The following is an 18,434-nucleotide window of genomic DNA, read 5'->3' as shown; positions in this document are numbered from 1 at the left end:
AATGTGACCATCACTAACAAATCTAGAACAAGCAGATAAGCAAATAATTGAATGTAAATACACTAGAAGTGTCTACTCTGAGGGAATATACCAATATTCTCTTACAGGCGGCTCCTCTTTATTGGGTAATATGTGTTTTTTTAAAGCCAAACAAACCCAAGAAAGAACCAAATATCTGCTTTTTTAGCACAATTTCAAAGGGGGGACAATAAAACCCACATGCTCCTTTCCTTTCCTTCTTGGAGGATTAAATCGCTGAAAAAAACTGCAGCTTTATAAAAAGCGTTTCATGCATGGTTTTGAATGGCATCTAAGAACAGTAGCTGGGTTTTTGACAATAACCAACCAGTTTCTTCCAGCAAAACCAGTACATAAAACCGAGTAGGAGTATGGGTGAGCCGGCTGTTTCAGGTTACCACATAAGCCATGTAAAGGGTAAAGGGGGAGGAAGGAAGAAGTAGACTTGGACAGCACTGGGGTATAAATGTTTGATGTGTTACTATCTTAGCATTAATATTAAATCGATCAAAAAAATGCAAAATTAATAAAGTCTATTTTTAACCTTTATGACTCCAGAGTGATCAGAAATTTAAATTAAGGGATTAAGGATTGGAGAGAATTCCAGAAAAAGAAAGTTAAATTAAAAAAAAGTAGAGAAATGTGGTTGGATGTCAGAGCATCTGCAGTAACCCTTTGTCTCCAAAAATAGACAGCATATGGAGTTATTCAAGATGGATTTTCGATTTGAAAGACAGACAGATAAGCTAAAGTAGAAGGATGCTGCTCCTGCTACCTTGCACCATAAAAAGCAGCACCTCCTAATGGGGTTGCAGATTTCACTGCAGCATGGGAGAGGCTGAGGGAGGAGGGAGAGATGCTGTGATGCAGTGATACAGAGGCCAGCCAGATAAACCAAGGTCACCACACATGTCGGGATGTTACCTCTAGCCAATAACTTCTTTATTGCTTTTTGGAGACCATCTTGGTGTTCCCATAAATCAGAGGTGTTTTTTTGTTAGACCAACGCTTGTGCTGAGAAGAAATAATGGAACCTAGTCAGCTGTATTTGTCAAGTGTTTTAAATTAATCAGAAAGGGGGGAGAAAAAAAGAGGATAATTGTCTACCTATGTTGTCTTCTTTAAATCATAGTAATTACGTGTTTTTATAAATGCCATTTTCTTAATTATCAATGTTTAAAAAGCAACTACATGCTTTTAAGTCTGCTTTATTGTTTTGCAAAAACCAAACTATTCAAGCAAAAGAGGTTTATCTCAACTTTACATGGAATGGGATGCAGTGTTTGAATAAATCTAAAGAGTAGCTCAAAGAAGGAACCAGTGAACGTTGGTTGTCGGTGACCTCCTTACCTCCAGCTGGGTGAATATTTTCTTGATGTGGCGGTAACAGCCCTCTGCGATGTCCATGTCCTCCTCGTATGATCGGCCTTTAAAAACAGGCTGCGGCGCGTTGGAGAAGTACTTGTGGAAGGGAAAATGTGCAGCAACATCGCCCACGTCCGCTTTTTTGCCTTGTTTGGGTTTGACTTTGCTCATGTATTCCTCCCAGCGGGACATAACCTGTAATGGGAGAGGAATATCAATCAAGCTTTATTTACTGATATTCTATTTTCTGTCGGCATGAACTTGAGTGTCAGAGGATGAGTACTGCCTAGCTGTGACTGCTTAAATCTACTTTAGCAACTGCTGAATGCCAGAGGACAGCATGAGGATAAACTGATTCTAATTTTATTGTTGCAACAAAAATAATAAAACACAGCAATGAGAAAAGATTAGCTTTGTGTTTTCTGAGGAGGTAATAACTAAGCTTAAACTAAGCAGTAGAATAAATATCCCCCACAAATATTCAGGTAAAAAGCAACTTGAAGCTCTAAACTGGTTTAATGATCTATCTCAACAGGGTATTAACCATCTGTGTGGACTTTTTTTTCCATAGCTCGTTTTATTATAGAAACCTTTAACTGATAAAGATGCACACAATCATCATAAATCACAGACACAATCGCCTTCAAGTAGTTTGGAAACAAACCTCTTTAAATGTCACACACGTTATCTGCCACTTTGTTTTGCAGCTTAAAATGATTGGAAAAGCAAAAATAGCCTCTCTAAAGCAACTAATTATTTTTAGGGGGCCAGTTTTAAACAAAACCCACTATGTTAAAAAAAGAGACAAAAAGAAAAAAGATTTGTGAAACAAAAGGTTTGGGAATACTTTGATTTTTTAATGTTAAAGTCCATAACTGAGTGACAGCTCAAAACTCTCTAGAGAGATAAAACTATGACTTATTAAAGATTGTAGAAATGGATTGTGGGTGTCTTTAAAAGGAAAAACTCTTAATTAGAGTTTTGCTAATGAAGCTTGAGAAATAAACAACTGCCTGCAAAAGCATTCCTCATAAGCGCTTGAAGAAATAGTTCTGAGATGGCGGGAATAAGTACCACCAACTGAGAGTCCACGGGAAAACTGTGACACTTTGAAAAAAGCTTAATAGATTTAATGAATACAAACTTCAGTCAAATTATTTCAATTCAAAGGACCTGAGGAACAGATAGAAATTAAATGCATTTAAAATTGTAAATAGTTTTCATTGATTTTATTGCTCTAACGCAATAACTAAATCCAGAAAAAACGATGAAAAACCATTAAAAAAGTCTGATTGTCTTTCTTTTTTTTTTTGCCCAAGATAATATCCAAGTTGGATTTAATTCAGAACTTCAGAAAACGTTAACACTGTCAAAGACCATGCAAACTGAGAAGAAGAACCTTCATTACTTTCAATTCCCATTGCAAAGAAAGACAAGGTCCTGATCCAACCTGATAGAGGTAGAAGTGACCAGCAGTTTCACAGGTGTATGACACATCTCCTGGGACGCCCAGGCTCTCCTGAAGCCTTGCCACCTCCTTGAGAAGCTCCAGTCTTCTTGCCAGAACGTAGTTCACTCTTCCATATCTGCAGGCGCCACAAGAATTAGGTCATTAGCTCATAAATAACTGCTCAATAAAACCCAACTACTGGTACTAGCATGACTAAGAGGCTGTTCTTGTTAAACATTTTATTTGCTTAAAAATACAGATTACCAACAAATTAAAGGACATTTCTTTTATTTATTTTTCCCCCACAAAGTGCAGGTGGAACCCCATTGTGTTCTTTCCTTTTTTTAAATCCATTTTGTTGCCTGTCAAAGCAATTCTGAGATGGCAATGAGAAGATGCACACAGACACAGGGAGAAAGCGGGGGTTGTAGGGTAATAATAGAGGTGAACACTATTTTTAGATCCTCTTCAAAGATTCACAGTCAGCAGATGACTCAAAGAGGATCACACAGCTTTGCTTGTTTGGCCAGAATAAAATTAAAAATGGGAAACGACCTTGCTTCTTAGAGTGACACATCTGTTAAGCAGTCAGTCTCTATCCAAGACTAAAGCTTTGGATTTAGAATCACCAACAAGTGGGTTGTAATTTAAAGAAAACTATTCACATTTTTTATTTTGGAAGCGACTGTGGAAAAACCTTTATTTCTAATTTTATAAAAACACAAATCGTGTCTTGGTTCCATCAGGATTTATGGTTAACATCTAATTTAATTAAAAAAAAAATTTAAAAAAAGATTCTAATCAGGTTTAAGGCAGCCTTGTTAAATGATGCTGTAGCTTTCCCCTTGTTAGGGGTTTGGTGAAGCACAGAGATCCTTTTTTTTTTTACTAAAGTGTTAATTAAAACTCTGGCTCCCTCGTCTTCCTAGTGTCAGTGGGCTGGAAGAAGTGTGGAGTCTGCATGTTGTTATAAGGCATCGAGGCAGGGGGGCTGTATTAAATGCTGCTAGCGAAAGCTCTTTTTTATGTCTGTGTTGCTGCATAATTTAAGAAAGCATGAGCATGCTTTCATGTGCACAATTTTTTTTAATGCCTTCGTCTTCATACAACACTAATGCATCTGCGTGGCAGCTACACAATACTAAATGACAAATATGCACTTGTCCTGCTTTAGAAATAATGCTGAGGTACAGGATGAAGTTAGTTCAGAGATTATAACTGCACCCCATACAGTAACTTTAAATAGTGGCATCAAAAAAATGTTTTAATATTCAGCGACACTGAGCTATTTATATCCAACAGCTGGCGGAAAAACCTTTCTAGAGAGAGAGAGAAAAAAAAAAAAGAAAAGATGGCCAATTAATTCAGTCATGGTGGTAAATTTAGCGACTGTCACGTAGATCTGTAAATGTTTTGGGTATCTTTAGAAAGCCCAGTCCTCCTCAAATCCATCAGGAATGCTTATAATGCACAACCCCATTTCTCCCTGTGTCTCAGTAGTAAAAATTGAGTCACCGTGCCTAAGGGCACTAAAACACACACACATACAATCCCAAACAAACACACACAGAATGCTTAGAGTGGATAAAGTGCTGCAAACTACCATGGCCTCTTCATTGTACGGAGGTTGTCATGTCTGAGAGCACTTTAAAAACAAACCCAGTGTGTGTACACAGAAGTCACAAACCTTTTTGATTAAAGACTCACTCTGATAAAAATTATGTTTTGGTTGTTTTTAACATGTTCTTGCGTGATTTTTCTGATGATAGAGGACATACATTAGGAAAATTAAACTAAAAATTGCATTTCTGAGTGTTTCTTTATTCAAATTATTGTGAATCAAAAACGTTTTGGACGTAGAAAATACACGGGGTAGGCATCATAATCACTGGGAACGCTCCAAGATGATCAGAGTGTTTATTTCTATAAAGAAATACAGTTTGTTAAGCTGAGAATATACTAACCAGTCTATTATTTTGGCATTTATTTATCTAATCATAGTTTTTCAACAAATATTTTAGCTCTAGAGCAGGAAATCTACCTTCCTAGTTTTTTTTTTTTTTTTTTTTTACAATTTACTGGTAATACCCAATCTTTTATAAGTTTTTTAACAATTAATATGCACAAGCTTAAGCTAAGTAAGCTAAACCCAGAACAATAGTAACCAATCAAAATATTAAATTCTGAGTACATTCGACTAAGTGTTCTTTCACATTACTGTGTCCTTGTGGTGGGTGGGCTTTTATCTCAAGAGTTCAGCAGTGCATTGCCTTTTTGAAGAGTGCGGGTAGGGGTGACTGTTAATGGAAGCATGAACCTGGTTTTGGTTATAGGCAAGGTACAAAAGGTAAGAGGCAGAGCAGTTGCTGTTTGTTCTTGTTTGTCTACAGAGGGTTTTTTCATCTCGTCGTCCAGAATCAATAGTGGAAAGGTTCAAGCAGTAAGTGCAGGGCTGCAGGATCTTTTTTCCTTTACTTTTAGGTTGTCTAAAAAAGTGAATGGTCTAGTATGTAGGAGAATTAAGTGTTGTTTTTCAGTCCTTATATATAAGGACATTCAATTGCATATGTGAATGTTTTGTGGAACACAGTCCCTATGCTAATAGGTTACATGAAGTCTCACTTGAGAATATGCGAGTTCAAGTCGCAGAGTTTTGCTGCTTGTTTAGGCTCCTCCTCCCACCTGCCATCTGCTGTCCTCACCTGCTGAAGTCTTTCTCAGTCTCCAGCTCCTCCTCACCATGGCCCAGACGCAGAAGGTGGCGCTCATCGATGTCCAAAGCCATGATCTTCTCAAACAGTTGGTTTAAAGCCTGAAGAGATTTCAAATGACATTTTTCGATATGTATATATAATGTTTGTGGTTATTTAAGACTACGGTACTTTTGCATGTAAGAATGGGGGGGGGGGGGGGGGGGGGGGGGGGCAGTAACTGGAACATAACTGAGTCTCTATTACCCCCCCATGGTAAAAATTTACGGGTGTAATGATCAATCGACTTAATTGATTAATCAAATAAAATCGTCTTATACCAATTATAAAATCATTTCAAAATGAAATAAATTGATCACAAACAATATTGGAAAATACCATTTGGATTGAGACAGTGGGTTTATTTTACTGTAATGTAAGAAAGACCAAGTGTCACAGCAGACACACACACGTGATGGCAGCAAAAAATGAGCAAGCTATCCAGGGAAAAACCTTTGAATTTGGCAAAGACCTGTGACCATGCAGTGTGCTAGAATGTTCTAAAAAAGTCCCCTTTGGATTATTTTGATGTGGAAAAACAACAGTGGGCCAAAGATGTCCTGGATCCATTTTAGGTAGGTAAAATAGAAAATAGATAAAAAATGAACTAATATCAGCAATGAATCTGATCAGCAACTACTAATTATGGTATAAAATCGTTAAAAACAAATCTTTACATCCCAAGTAAAAATGTACTAATTAGAATCGTAAGCGGGGGTCCCAAAGCTTTAAGACAGCTTCAGTATTATTTGTAAGGAACATCTTGAAGGTGGGTGTTAACCTGATTAGAGTGGGTGACAATAAGCGTCCTCTGGTCAGGAAAATTGTGGTAGATGTTTGAGATGATCTGCACCGCAACATCAGTCTTTCCAGTGCCTGGTGGTCCCACAACCTACAGAAAACGCAAAAATAAATAAATAAAACACAGAAAATAAATCTGGTAATCTAGTAATAGGAATAAATAAGTAAAAGGCATTGGAAAAAACTCATTGCAAGAATATAATAATGTAGAAAACCTTGTGCTGTGAATGCTTTAAATGGTAAATGGCGCATACAGTGATCCTTCGCTATAACACGGTTTACTTTTCACGGTTTCGCTACCACACGGATTTGCATTGTGCATTGTGTTCTGCATTCTGATTGGCTAAAAAGTCACTCCGCTTCTTCTCTACCTGTGCGTCAATAACGTTGCAGTTTAATATGTACACGTATGTAAAACAGCTTGCCAAATTTACATTACGCACGTGCAAATTATCTTGCAATTTCGAGTTTCTCCAAAACCAATAGAAAAAAGAGCGACAACAACTGCCTATCACTACGATCTTATCCCGAACAAACACACAGCTGCACCGCGGGCTTCAAAAGAAGAAAACACTGCAGAGCGGAGTCAGGATGCAGCGGCTCAGTCTGCAGAGCGGTGAAATACACCGGAGTCACTATTTGTCCCACCTTACTTTGTATTTTTTTCACAATCATTTCAAATTTTCTCCCGTTTAATCCAATTACTCGGATCGCGGTGGGTGGGGCTAATCTCCGCAATTTAAAGCCTTCTGTTCACATTGATGATTCAAATTATTATTTGTCAGTACAGTACAGAAGTTATTTGTTGAAAAAAACGTTTCTAAAGTACTTTTATTTGTGAAACAAATGCTTGAGCCTGTAAAATGTTTTTTCTTTCTTTTCAATGTATAATAGAGTATTATTGTAAGAAAAAAATAGAGGTCTCTACTTCACGGGTTCTTTTTGGAACGTAACCCCCGCGAAAAACAAGGATTTACTGTACTTGTATAGCGCTTTTCTACCTACAAGGACAAAGCGCTTTTACAGTCACAGACCCATTCACCCAGTCACACAAACATTCACACACTCATTCAAGCACTGGTGGCCGCTCCGCTGCCAAACACAGGCGCCCGTCTGCCACCAGAGGCAAGGTGGGGTTCAGTGTTCTGCCCAAGGGCGCTTCGACTCATGGGCGTGCAAGGCGGGAATTGAACCTGCAACCTTACTATCATGGGTCGACCGCCCTACCGCTGCACCACGGCCGCCCCCCTTTATTGTGATCCATCTTCATAGAAATCTGTCCTATATGGTCTTGTACAACATTTGCATTTTTCGTTTTACAGTTTTTTTAAAAACCATTTATGTTGTACAGGTTACTGATAAAAATGGACAGGAACCTGCCTTAGACAAACAAAGAGTAAATGAGGCCCACAATTAATGCATATTCATGAAACAGGTTGGTCTTAGCTTGTGTCTCTCAGGTGAGTAATCCCTGCTAAAAATAGAAAGCATAATAACCTATTCCTGCATAAATCAGATCATAATAAGCTCCTTGGTTTCCCTACATGAAAGCCAGGCAAACCAGGAGGTAGCAGGGGCTGTTGGAGCAGTTAATGAGAGGAACATATGTCAGAAGAGAAGGTAAGAATGGTTGAAGAGGGGCAGATGAAAGCACGCAGTCAATTTTTTAAACATTGTTGACACTTTCCTGAAAATGCAATTATGTTCACGGTAAACAACTCGGATCCCGGCACCAGCCTACAACCATCACATGTAAATAGCCCTTACAGCATTCTGTGTCACTACTCCTGGCATGAAAATAGCAGGTAGGGATTACATAGCTGATTTTATGCACGGGAAAGAGCGGATTAGTAGCTCCACTGACACATCAACCACTTCACTGCAAACAGAGAGGAAGGAGCAGGAGGGTCCCAAGAAATGATCCTTTAGTCTGACTCTATTTCACTTTAAAAAATATATTTATAATAACACTATTCAGTGCTGCTTAGACAATGCAAATGCAAAAACAAGATCCTTACCATAGTTAGTCCTGGCTGCATTCCAGCTCGAATGGCTTCAATCTGAGTAGGCGTGAACTGAATTGTATTCCTGTGAGCAATTTACATTGCAAATGTCAGAAAAACTGCAGAACACCCTTGACATTGAGCACAATGTTGCATTCTAATACTTTCATTAGTTTTTCAGAAAAATGCATAATACCAAGAGTGTTAAGCATCCCCATGCACATTTTGTCTCTATCAAGACTTAAGTATCAAAGCAAGAAGAAAAATCTCAGGGCAAAAAACAACCTTTAAATGAATCTTAATTTTCCGCTTGGTCTAGGAGTTTCGGGGTATTAAAGCTTAGTCGGTACAGCTCTTATTAAATAGGTTCAGTGTATAACAGATGCATAACAACAGCAAACAAGTAAAAGTCATAATTGAGTTGTTAGACATTGTTGCCTCTAAAATTTTTTACACCAACAAAATTGGGAAAAAACATAGACTGAAGCTGTGCTTTATAAAGATAATGCTAACTTGGAGATAATATTGCGGACAGTCTGATATATCTGCATTACCTGACATGAAAGGAAGCCAAGAAAAGATTTGCCTTAATGAAACAGTCCAACTTTGTAACCAACAAGTGCACAATGGTACACACACAGCCCTCTCGACCTGGTCCCCCCTATAGCTTTGTGCTAATAAAATGCATCTGATCCAGGTAATTAGCAGCAAGTAGACCAGGTATATCTAAAAAAAAACAGCAGGATTGTGGCCCTTGAGAGCTGGAGTTCCCCACCTGAATGTTTCCATTGCTTACCGTTTGGGTTGGTTGTAGGGATATGGTCCACGGTTGGGAGTGACGTATGGCTCCACAATCAAGATCTTCTCTTCCTCTTTTTCTTCCCCATCTTCATTGGCCTTTCTCTTCTTCCCTTTGTCTGCTTTCTTTTGATTGGGAAACTTGATTCTAGCAATGTAAAGAGAAGGGAAGAAAAGAGTTTGCTGTTATGATGCATCTTTGTTTCTGCAATTCCATGAACGTTTATAATTTTTACCTGAAAGGAGGGATTTGAAGGTCGGCGTTCTCCTCTGAGACCTTTATGGAGTAACCCGGGAAGGCAGATCGCAAATGCTCAAGGGAAAGAAAAGTGTCGTTGAAATCCAACGTAGAGATTTGATTGGGCATCTTGGAGTAGTGGGCGCTGCCTGGGTCACCGTAGCCAATGATGATGTCGTGAAGCCAGTCTGGGACAACACATTCTGTGTTCATCAGGTTTCTGATGGTCTCCAACACCGCCTACAGTAAAGAGAAACGTGATACACTTTCATTTTCTGTTAGAATTCAAAACGGATTAAGGGCCATATCAAAAATAGTTAGTTTGACTGGACGATGAGGCAGATGAAACTGGCTAATATAAGGAGTTTTTTGTTTGAACCAGACACATTAGGCACTTGCAGACTATGTCTGTACAAAAAAAAATTACAGAAAGAAGGGATTCTTGCTAATTAGTTCCACTATCCAAAATATAAAATGAAGTTCTGGCTGTGAAGAAAAGTGTGGGATCAGACACAACAGACTGAGCAAAGCCATCATTAAAAAGTGGTAAAATATCAAGCTTTCTCCACAATTAAGGGATGAGGATTTTCAGTGGAAGTTTTATATTTCTAGAAGAATAGAGGAATTTAAAGAGAATTATTAGCTAGATAGCACCACTAGAGTTATTCTGACTCATCCTGCGCAATCTACAGAGGAATTTGGCTGTGTGATACACCACTGAAGTGTTAGTAGATCAAAAGTTCCCGGGCACAAGATAAATCACCTAGCAGTAAAATCGTCCAGAACTTTGCCATTTTTCTATCACACGATTCCCAAAAATTTTACCAACTCCTTTTTTTTTTGACCTTCCAACTTTGTCCAATTACAATCACTTCGCTGCAACTTTGCCAGTCACTCTCATTTTGAACAAGTTCTGTCGTGTTGCACTTCCTTGTTAATGTCAGCAAGGTTTTGCAAAAATAAAAAAAAAAGACCAGGTCTTAATTGATGCTTTTACAAACACGCATGACCGAGAGCAGTTACAGCTTGCAAGAAAATATTCAGAACTTCCCATCAACCCCTTTGGCCAGACTGTTGAATGAAGTATGAGCTCATTTAAGGTTATTAATACCGGTAGCCATAAAGGATAATTTTTTTTTTACCACATAGTAATGTTAATTACTAATGTTCTCTTAGAAAAGATGTATAAACAAAAACTCTAAATGTATAATTTACAGTTACAATGTTTCCAAATGATTTTATTCACAGGCAGAGACAAGTGTTTAGCCAAAGTGATCTTTCTAACTGAAACTCTTGTTTTCTAATGTTACAGATTTTTATTATTACAGAGAAAATTGAAGTTCAGATTAAATGTTAGTTATTAATTTTAAAAAAAAATTAAAGCTAAGTGGCCATTGTCTGTGTGCTTGACTTAACTTAATTAAACAAAAAATAACAGATTTTTCTTGTAAATAAACTTTTTTTTGGCAACATTACTTAATTAAACAAGTAAAACTGATTAAATCTGAGTTTCTTTTCTGCATTTGTCAAAATTCAACTAAATATAAAGATATTTTAGGTCATTCTTGTGTAAAATTTAGCAAGCATGTCGTTTTAATTGAAATAACACATTTTACAGTCAGTCTTGAATAATAATAAAATTTTGTTTTATCCTGCAATAAAGCCCTGTTTCACGCACAGTTTCATCAAGAAAGTTTTTTGTCGACTTGGATAAAGTATCACTTTAATAAACTATTAAAAAAAAAAGCTATTTCAAAATGTGTACATCATTCTACGAATAAAATTGATACTGAAAGACATTGCAAATTTTATCACAACTTTTAGAAAAACGGTACTGGTGCTGGGACAAACACTAAAATTGGACCATCATTTATTTTTCCCTAGGAGGGACTGCTAGTATACAGAAAGCGAAGAGAAGAGCGAACCTTGAAATTGTTCTCCTTGGGTTTACGCCTCATGATGATGTTAAAAGTCTCATATGGATCTTCTGTGCCATTCTGGATGCTGCTCGTCATGTCTTGTTGGTACTGGTTCGGATCCAGCCACACTCTGAATGTTCTGTTGTCCCCACGAAGCTTTGGCTTCGGCTCAGGTCCTACATCGCAACATAAATACAGAAACAAGGAATCAATGCATTTTAGCTTAGAACTATACACTATACAAGAGATTCTCTGCAAACAAGTATAAAATTGAATACAAAAAAACAGAAGATAATTATACATTTTATATAAAATAAAGCTCAGCCAAAATATTTGAATAACAACTTGTATAATTTTGACAAATAAACCCACTTTGAAAAGGAGAAAACACTGAAAAGATTTAACTAACTGTAGCTTTCATAAAATATAACCTGAGTGACAGAACTCGGGCTGTAGTGTCTTTTCTAGTGCAGCTTTCACAAATATCCAAATAGATTGTGTTTGAAGCTGTGGGGCAGAACGCAGGAGGATGTCACTAATCGTATCTGCTTTCAACTTGTGAGGCCATGTGCAGTTACGTGGGAAACCATCAAACCCCATTACTGAAATGAGAGCGGGATAGCTGGAGAGTGGAAGCTACAGATAATACAATAGTGGAACGCGCATCGAGGTGCATGTGCCATTATTTAAGGTGAGTGCCTGAAGATCTGCTTTTCATAGAAAAATGTTTTACCTGAAAATGCTTTCTTCTATTTTCTAAAACATTATTGGAGATTATATTAACAGCCAAAATGCTCATTTTATTTCAAACTTTCACTGAAGTTGAGGCGGCTTTCCTGTTGAAGCTAGCTGAGGAGGCGATGGGTTCAGTTTAGTGTCTGACGCGCTTCTGTCTTATAAAATATGCCCCAATCCATTCTGTTTTATTTTTATTTACAAAATAAATCAGGGAGACAATAATAAATTGACTTTGTTTGAGCATTACTGACAATGGGCTGAAAAGGTGACTGCAAAGAAACCGAAAAATAGCGGTCAACAGAAACAAACAGCCCAAGTTCTCCTCTCCTCCTCCTCCATCCAGAGTGGAGGTGCCCATCTAACCTTTCATCCAGGCGTCACTAATTGACAAATTAAAAAAGATGATATGAGCAAAACTACAAAGAAATGTGCAAAGAAACTTCATTTTGGCTCATATAACTTAACACCTAAATTTACAAAGCTTTGTTGAATCAGCCAGTTAGCCAAAGAGCTACAGATAGTTTGGGCCCATTCCCTGGCAAAGGGTCTATTTACAGAGAACTCCTGCTGCATATTTAATCCAAGCAGACAAGACAGCAAAGGAAGAGTGCTTCAACACTCGTATCCATGTTCTTACAGATAAAAAAGGCTAAACTAGGTGAATGCCACTTTTTGGGTTGGTCTGGGTTGCAGACATGAGTGTACAACAGTCAAAGCAGGATTTGGTTTTGTTTTATTTTATTTGAAAAAAATTGTACCTTCTATGATAGATAAATGGTTCAATTTTGATCTCAGCACGTTCATTATGCATTATAACATAAACAAATCAATTCTATCCTTATTGAGGTCATAGAAGAGTCCTTTACAAATATGCAGAGATCTCAGATAAAGATAAACAAGTAAAAAATGCTTTAGCTAATTAGCAATCAAAAAAACAGTTTCCCTTAATAAATTATAGCCACTTCATATGAACATAGCTTTTCTTGTGCAAATAAATAATAGTTTTTTAGGCATTAAGATCCATATCAATGTACTATAATAATGTTTCCCACTTCTCATGAATGTTGTGTCATCTTTGTTCAATATGTGAGTCCATAAGGGCAGCAGATGCAAAGGAATACCTTCCTCAATGACGCGTCCCTTCTCATCCAGCATACCCTGCACCTCACAGCCTCTCACATACACAAGGCCAGTCTGCTCCACAAAGGACTGGCGCCGGTCGAAGCGGGTGCCGTAGGGCAGGTTGGGCCGTACAGTAATCAGGAAGCAAACGTCGTGCTTCCGCAGACCTGATGGAGGGTGAATGGAAGGAAGAGATAGAATGAAAAAGACAACAGAATCACAGACTGGAATGAGAGCCTATTGTTGGATGCACAGAATTAGAGACTGATATACATCCATCCATTTTTTACATATACTTGTATCAGTTCAGGGTCACGAGTTTGCTGGAGCCTACCCGGCTACTTAGGTTAATCAGTCCATCGCAGGACCACACAGAGACAAACAACCACACACTCACATTCACACCTGAGGGACAATTCAGAGACACAACCATGTAGCATGGTTTTGGACTGCCGGAGGAAGCTGGGGTGCTTGGAGAAAACCCACGCATGCATAGGTTGAACATGCTATCTCCACACACAAAGGATTTGAACCAGGCCCTTCTTGCTGTGCGGTGAGAGAAATAACAAGAAACAACTGTGCAATCCCCAAAGTCTACAGATAAACACTACATTTTCACTTTATTTAACTATAATCACGTCTGACGCTTAAACGGATTCCTAAAGTTCAAACGAATCAAAAGCTTTTCAAATCCGTTTTATCTAAAGCGGAAAGGAAAATACTTGTGAAAAAATAAAAAGTCAGTGCGTTGAGGGGAAAGGCTTCAGAAAGGTGATGACCTGCATGCTGGGGGGGAGTGGTTATGAGGAAAATTCGAAGAGGAAGCAGGACGAAGTAAAAGCCAAGGAAGGCTATGTTTAAGAGAACTTTTACCTTCCCACTCATGCTTGATATGATCTTGCACATTGAGGTTAACTGTGACATCAGCTCGTACACGTGCAGGCCAGCTCTCTCCTATGTTGGGCTTGGCGACCTCTACTATGGAAAAGGCGGTAATGGTCTGAGCCATCCTCGCCCAGCCGCCAAACACCACGCCACCATATTCTGACTGCCTGTGTGCACAAAAACCACAAGATGCTGGAACAAGTCTTTCTGAAGAATGGCCTAATTTAAAGCTGCTCATTAGACATATTTTTTAAATTATTTACTTTTGCAGAAACAAGGGCGGACAAAGGCTGTTCTATAAACACCGCTGTAAGCAGAGACATCTTACCATGGTTTCATTCTCCAAACCACATCTTCTATGTCCTGTCTAATCTCATATGTGGACTCCAGACGAAAGAGATTGAAGTTCCTCAGCAGATAGTCATGGAGGGTCAGGAACTGAAGATTAAGCTTTGGTAAAGCAAGGCAGCCTAAAAAAAGACAGCAATAAAGTGCATAAACTCAAATATTTACTGTGAATAAAAATTAAAATACTACATACAGAATAAATGAATAATGAATAATATGCTTCTATTTAATGTCACAGCTAAAAGAGCTTCAAAAAAAGACCCAATGGTTTGTTGTACAGAAAAATTAGATATAAGATTAGCAACAGACCCCTTAGAGTTAGTACTAATAATTACAACGGTTCACACTTTGGTTCCCAGCACACACCTTCCCCTGAGTAGTACTCTGTTGGGACAATGTTTTCATCCCAGATAATCTTCTCTGTTGGATAAAGCGGCATCTGGTTCAGTTGCTCAATCTGAGAGATCCTGCGCTCATGACGGGACACCTGTGCGTGCGGCAGTGACACAGAACACACACACACACAGAAACTGGGTTAATGAAAAAAATGCCCCCACTGCGCCCTTGGGCCATTGTTTAGGATTTTTACTTTCTCTCTTTCAAGAAGACACACAAAGGAAAAAAAGGAAGTGGGTCACCCTAACCATTGTGTTTTATCATTTTTCTTTATAAATATAGCTCTTCTGCTAAAAGTGTCCACTATTGAGGCTTATAAAAGGCCACCCAGGTCATTATGACAGAAAGCTACACTTATGTGTGCATCATATTGTATCTAAAGATAGTTTTTCTTAAATGTCTGCAGCTATAAAATCACAGCAAATGTTTACATTTCAAGAAAAATGACAAATAATAGATATTCAATGAGCAAAAACATATTATAATACTCATTCATTAAACATTATTTTGACATTAAAATATGCTAAACCTAAACTTCTGAAAAGAGTAAACCTAGTTTTATACAAAATATTTGATCTACAAAATAAACATTGTCTTATTATTATTTTAAAGCAAAAAGCTTGCCTTTGCTTATAATTTTATTTTAGGATCTTGTTCTATACTGGCATCCGCTCTTTCCTTTCATTAACACTTTCCAGTTTACAAATGTGAGTTTAGGAAGAGTCTCCGTGACACAAAATGCTATTAAAAGGGTTTCAGTTAATAACTGCGTACTGCATAATTTATTGTAATCATGTTGAGTTATCTTTGCTACAAATACAGTACAGACCAAAGGTTTGGACACACCTCATTCAAAGAGTTTTCTTTATTTTCATGACTATGAAAATTGTAGAGTCACACTGAAGGCATCAAAACTATGAATCAACACATGTGGAATTATATACATAACAAAAAAGTGTGAAACAACTGAAAATATGTCATATTCTAGGTTCTTCATAGTGGCAGTCAGTCCCAAAAATTGGGAAAACTTTGAAAGTGTCCCTAAGTGCAGTCACAATAACCACATGCGGACCGCCCCAGGAAAGGAAGACCAAGAGTCACCTGTACTGCGGAGGTTAAGTTCATCCGAGTCACCAGCCTCAGAAATGGCAGGTTACCAGCAGCTCAGATTAAAGAGCAGCTCAATGGCACACAGAGTTCTAGCAGCAGACACATCTCTACAACAACTGTTCAAAGGAGACCGTGTAAATCAGGCCTTCATGGTATCTGCTAGGAAACCACTGCTAAAGAAAGGCAACAAGCAGAAGAGACTTGTTTGGGCTAAAGAACACAAGGAATGGACATTAGACCAGTGGAAATCTGTGCTTTGGTCTGATGAGTCCAAATTGGACCTTTTTGGTTCCAACCACTGTGTCTTTGTGCGATGCAGAAAAGGTGAACGGATGGACTCTGCATGCCTGGTTCCCACCATGAAGCAAGGAGTAGGAGGTGTGATGGTGTGGGCGTGCTTTGCTGGTGACACTGTTGGCATTCAAAATTGAAGGCATACTGAACCAGCATGGCTCCCACAGCATCTTGCAGCGGCATGCTATTCCATCTGGTTTGCGTTTAGTTGGACCATCATTTATTTTTTAACAAGACAATGACCCAAAACACACCTCCAGGCTGTGTAAGGGCTATTTGAACAAGAAGGAGAGTGATGGGGCACTGTGCAAGATAACCTGGCCTCCACAGTCACCGGACCTGAACCCAATCGAGATGGTTTGGGGTGAACTGGACCGCAGAGTGAAGGCAAAAGGGCCAAAAAGTGCTAAACATCTCTGGGAACTCCTTCAAGACCATTTCAGGTGACTACCTCTGGAAGCTCATAAAGAGAATGCCAAGAGTGTGCAAAGCAGTAATCAAAGCAAAAGGTGGCTACTTTGAAGAACCTAGATTATGACATATTTTCAGTTGTTTCACACTTTTTTGTTATGTATATAATTCCACATGTGTTAATTCACAGTTTTGATGCCTTCAGTGTGAATCTACAATTTTCATAGTCATGAAAATAAAAAAAAACTCTTGGAATGAGAAGGAGTGTCCAAACTTTTGGTCTGTACTGTATGTAGAAGTTCTCTCTGCAAGTGCTGATTTAACAGACTTGAAACACATTAGGAAGAGCATTTCCTGCATCTGCGGAAAAATGCCAATTCCAACAAAAGATTTGTTTGAACCATTTGTCATAGTAAGTAATAAATAATATCAGAAAGGTCAAGTAGATGCTAAGAAAATAGAAAACAATAAAAATACCTCAGGATTATTTGGGGCTATCAAAAGAAATGATGCAAATTTACACTAAAATATGTCTTAACGGACAACAGATGAGAAGATTTAAAAATGATACACTTATTTAACAAATTCAAGACTTAAATTCCAAATATGACAGTTGAATAAACATATCTGCTGAATAGACAAACATTTAAATATGGTACATCTAAAAGAACAAACCAGCAACTCAAGAAGAAAGTCTTTTTCAATGGTGGTGTCTTGTCCTTCAGGCAGCTCTGGCAGCAAACACAGGTATGAGGCCACCCGGTGGAGCATGTTGGGACTACAGACACAGAGAAGGTAAACAAGAAGTTTAGATGGCGCGTAAAAAATGCATTTACAAATTACAAATGTATCTCATATTATCCAGAGCAGGGATAACAATAAGCAGATAATAACTAATTGCAGCACAGATATAATGATTTGGTGGCAGTGAAATGATGAAGATTAAGGGGGGAAAAAAACAATCTGATGTCTGTCAAAATTAGGTCAGTTCAGCTTTTTTGGACATCATTTTCCCCAAATAGAACACTCGCATATCATTTTTTTTTTTGTGTTTGTCTGCCCTGCTTCACAAAGCAGTTCCTCTGTGTGCTGAGACACCGTGGTCCTGCTCAGTCAGCGTGTGTGTCGAGGGTTGAGGGCACAGCGATGAGACAGGATTATGAAAATCAAAGCCTTTCTCTGTCTCAGAAAGCTGAGGCGTGGCTCTCTGCATACAGACCTGTTCTAATACAGCTGACACTGTTACAGAGGCAAGGTCTGGTGCAGGGGGAAGGACAGGGCCTGGACACAGTGACAGGTCTGGACAGCCACACGTGGCACTGACCCAGAGTGACCGTGTATGTGCATCCTAGCTGCTTGTTAAGCCCCACTTGAGCGGTAGGGTGGAATATTCTGCCAGAGGTGCACTTTGGTGGCTCTGTTGGCGTTCAGGCATGGGTCATGTACACACTTGAATTGGTTTATTTTAAGCAATCAAAACAAAAATAATAAAGACAAACAAAAAAACGACATATCTATACATAGATACATCAAACTTTGGACAATTACCTAATTGTGACTTGATTGGGAAATTAAAAACTTAAAAGTAAAAGAAAATACATATCCATACATAAACAAACGCATGTAAAAATATGTTAAGATATAATTAAGCAAAATCATGAGATTGGAAATCTGGGCTGATCATGTAGTTTCAGACTGATGTTGCATCCTAATCAGGGATCAAATGTTAATTTTCTTTGCATTGTTGTTATACATACAATACCTACTGAATCCATAAAATTTGAGGTT

The 18,434-nt window shown here is 38.3% G+C and overlaps 1 protein-coding gene across 2 annotated transcripts in view; it reads right to left on the bottom strand.

Annotated features, from left to right (window-relative positions):
* aqr (aquarius intron-binding spliceosomal factor) overlaps positions 1–18,434 on the bottom strand; it is a 45,541-nt gene that overhangs the window by 18,222 nt on the left and 8,885 nt on the right. For both annotated transcript variants that reach the window (XM_023951542.1, XM_023951543.1), the window contains exons 15-27: positions 17,322–17,424; positions 14,802–14,922; positions 14,416–14,557; positions 14,076–14,254; positions 13,202–13,369; positions 11,349–11,518; positions 9,422–9,663; positions 9,184–9,333; positions 8,403–8,472; positions 6,365–6,475; positions 5,536–5,645; positions 2,834–2,969; positions 1,369–1,578 (exon numbers count right to left, since the gene is read on the bottom strand). In XM_023951542.1, the coding sequence (XP_023807310.1) occupies positions 1,369–1,578; positions 2,834–2,969; positions 5,536–5,645; positions 6,365–6,475; positions 8,403–8,472; positions 9,184–9,333; positions 9,422–9,663; positions 11,349–11,518; positions 13,202–13,369; positions 14,076–14,254; positions 14,416–14,557; positions 14,802–14,922; positions 17,322–17,424 (1,912 nt within the window). The remainder of the gene's footprint in view (positions 1–1,368; positions 1,579–2,833; positions 2,970–5,535; positions 5,646–6,364; positions 6,476–8,402; positions 8,473–9,183; positions 9,334–9,421; positions 9,664–11,348; positions 11,519–13,201; positions 13,370–14,075; positions 14,255–14,415; positions 14,558–14,801; positions 14,923–17,321; positions 17,425–18,434) is intronic.

This window comes from Oryzias latipes, chromosome 22, assembly GCF_002234675.1.
Source record: "Oryzias latipes chromosome 22, ASM223467v1".
Classification (NCBI taxonomy): domain Eukaryota; kingdom Metazoa; phylum Chordata; class Actinopteri; order Beloniformes; family Adrianichthyidae; genus Oryzias; species Oryzias latipes.
Note: the sequence above shows the minus strand (reverse complement) of the source record. Positions and strands in the feature narration are given on the sequence as shown.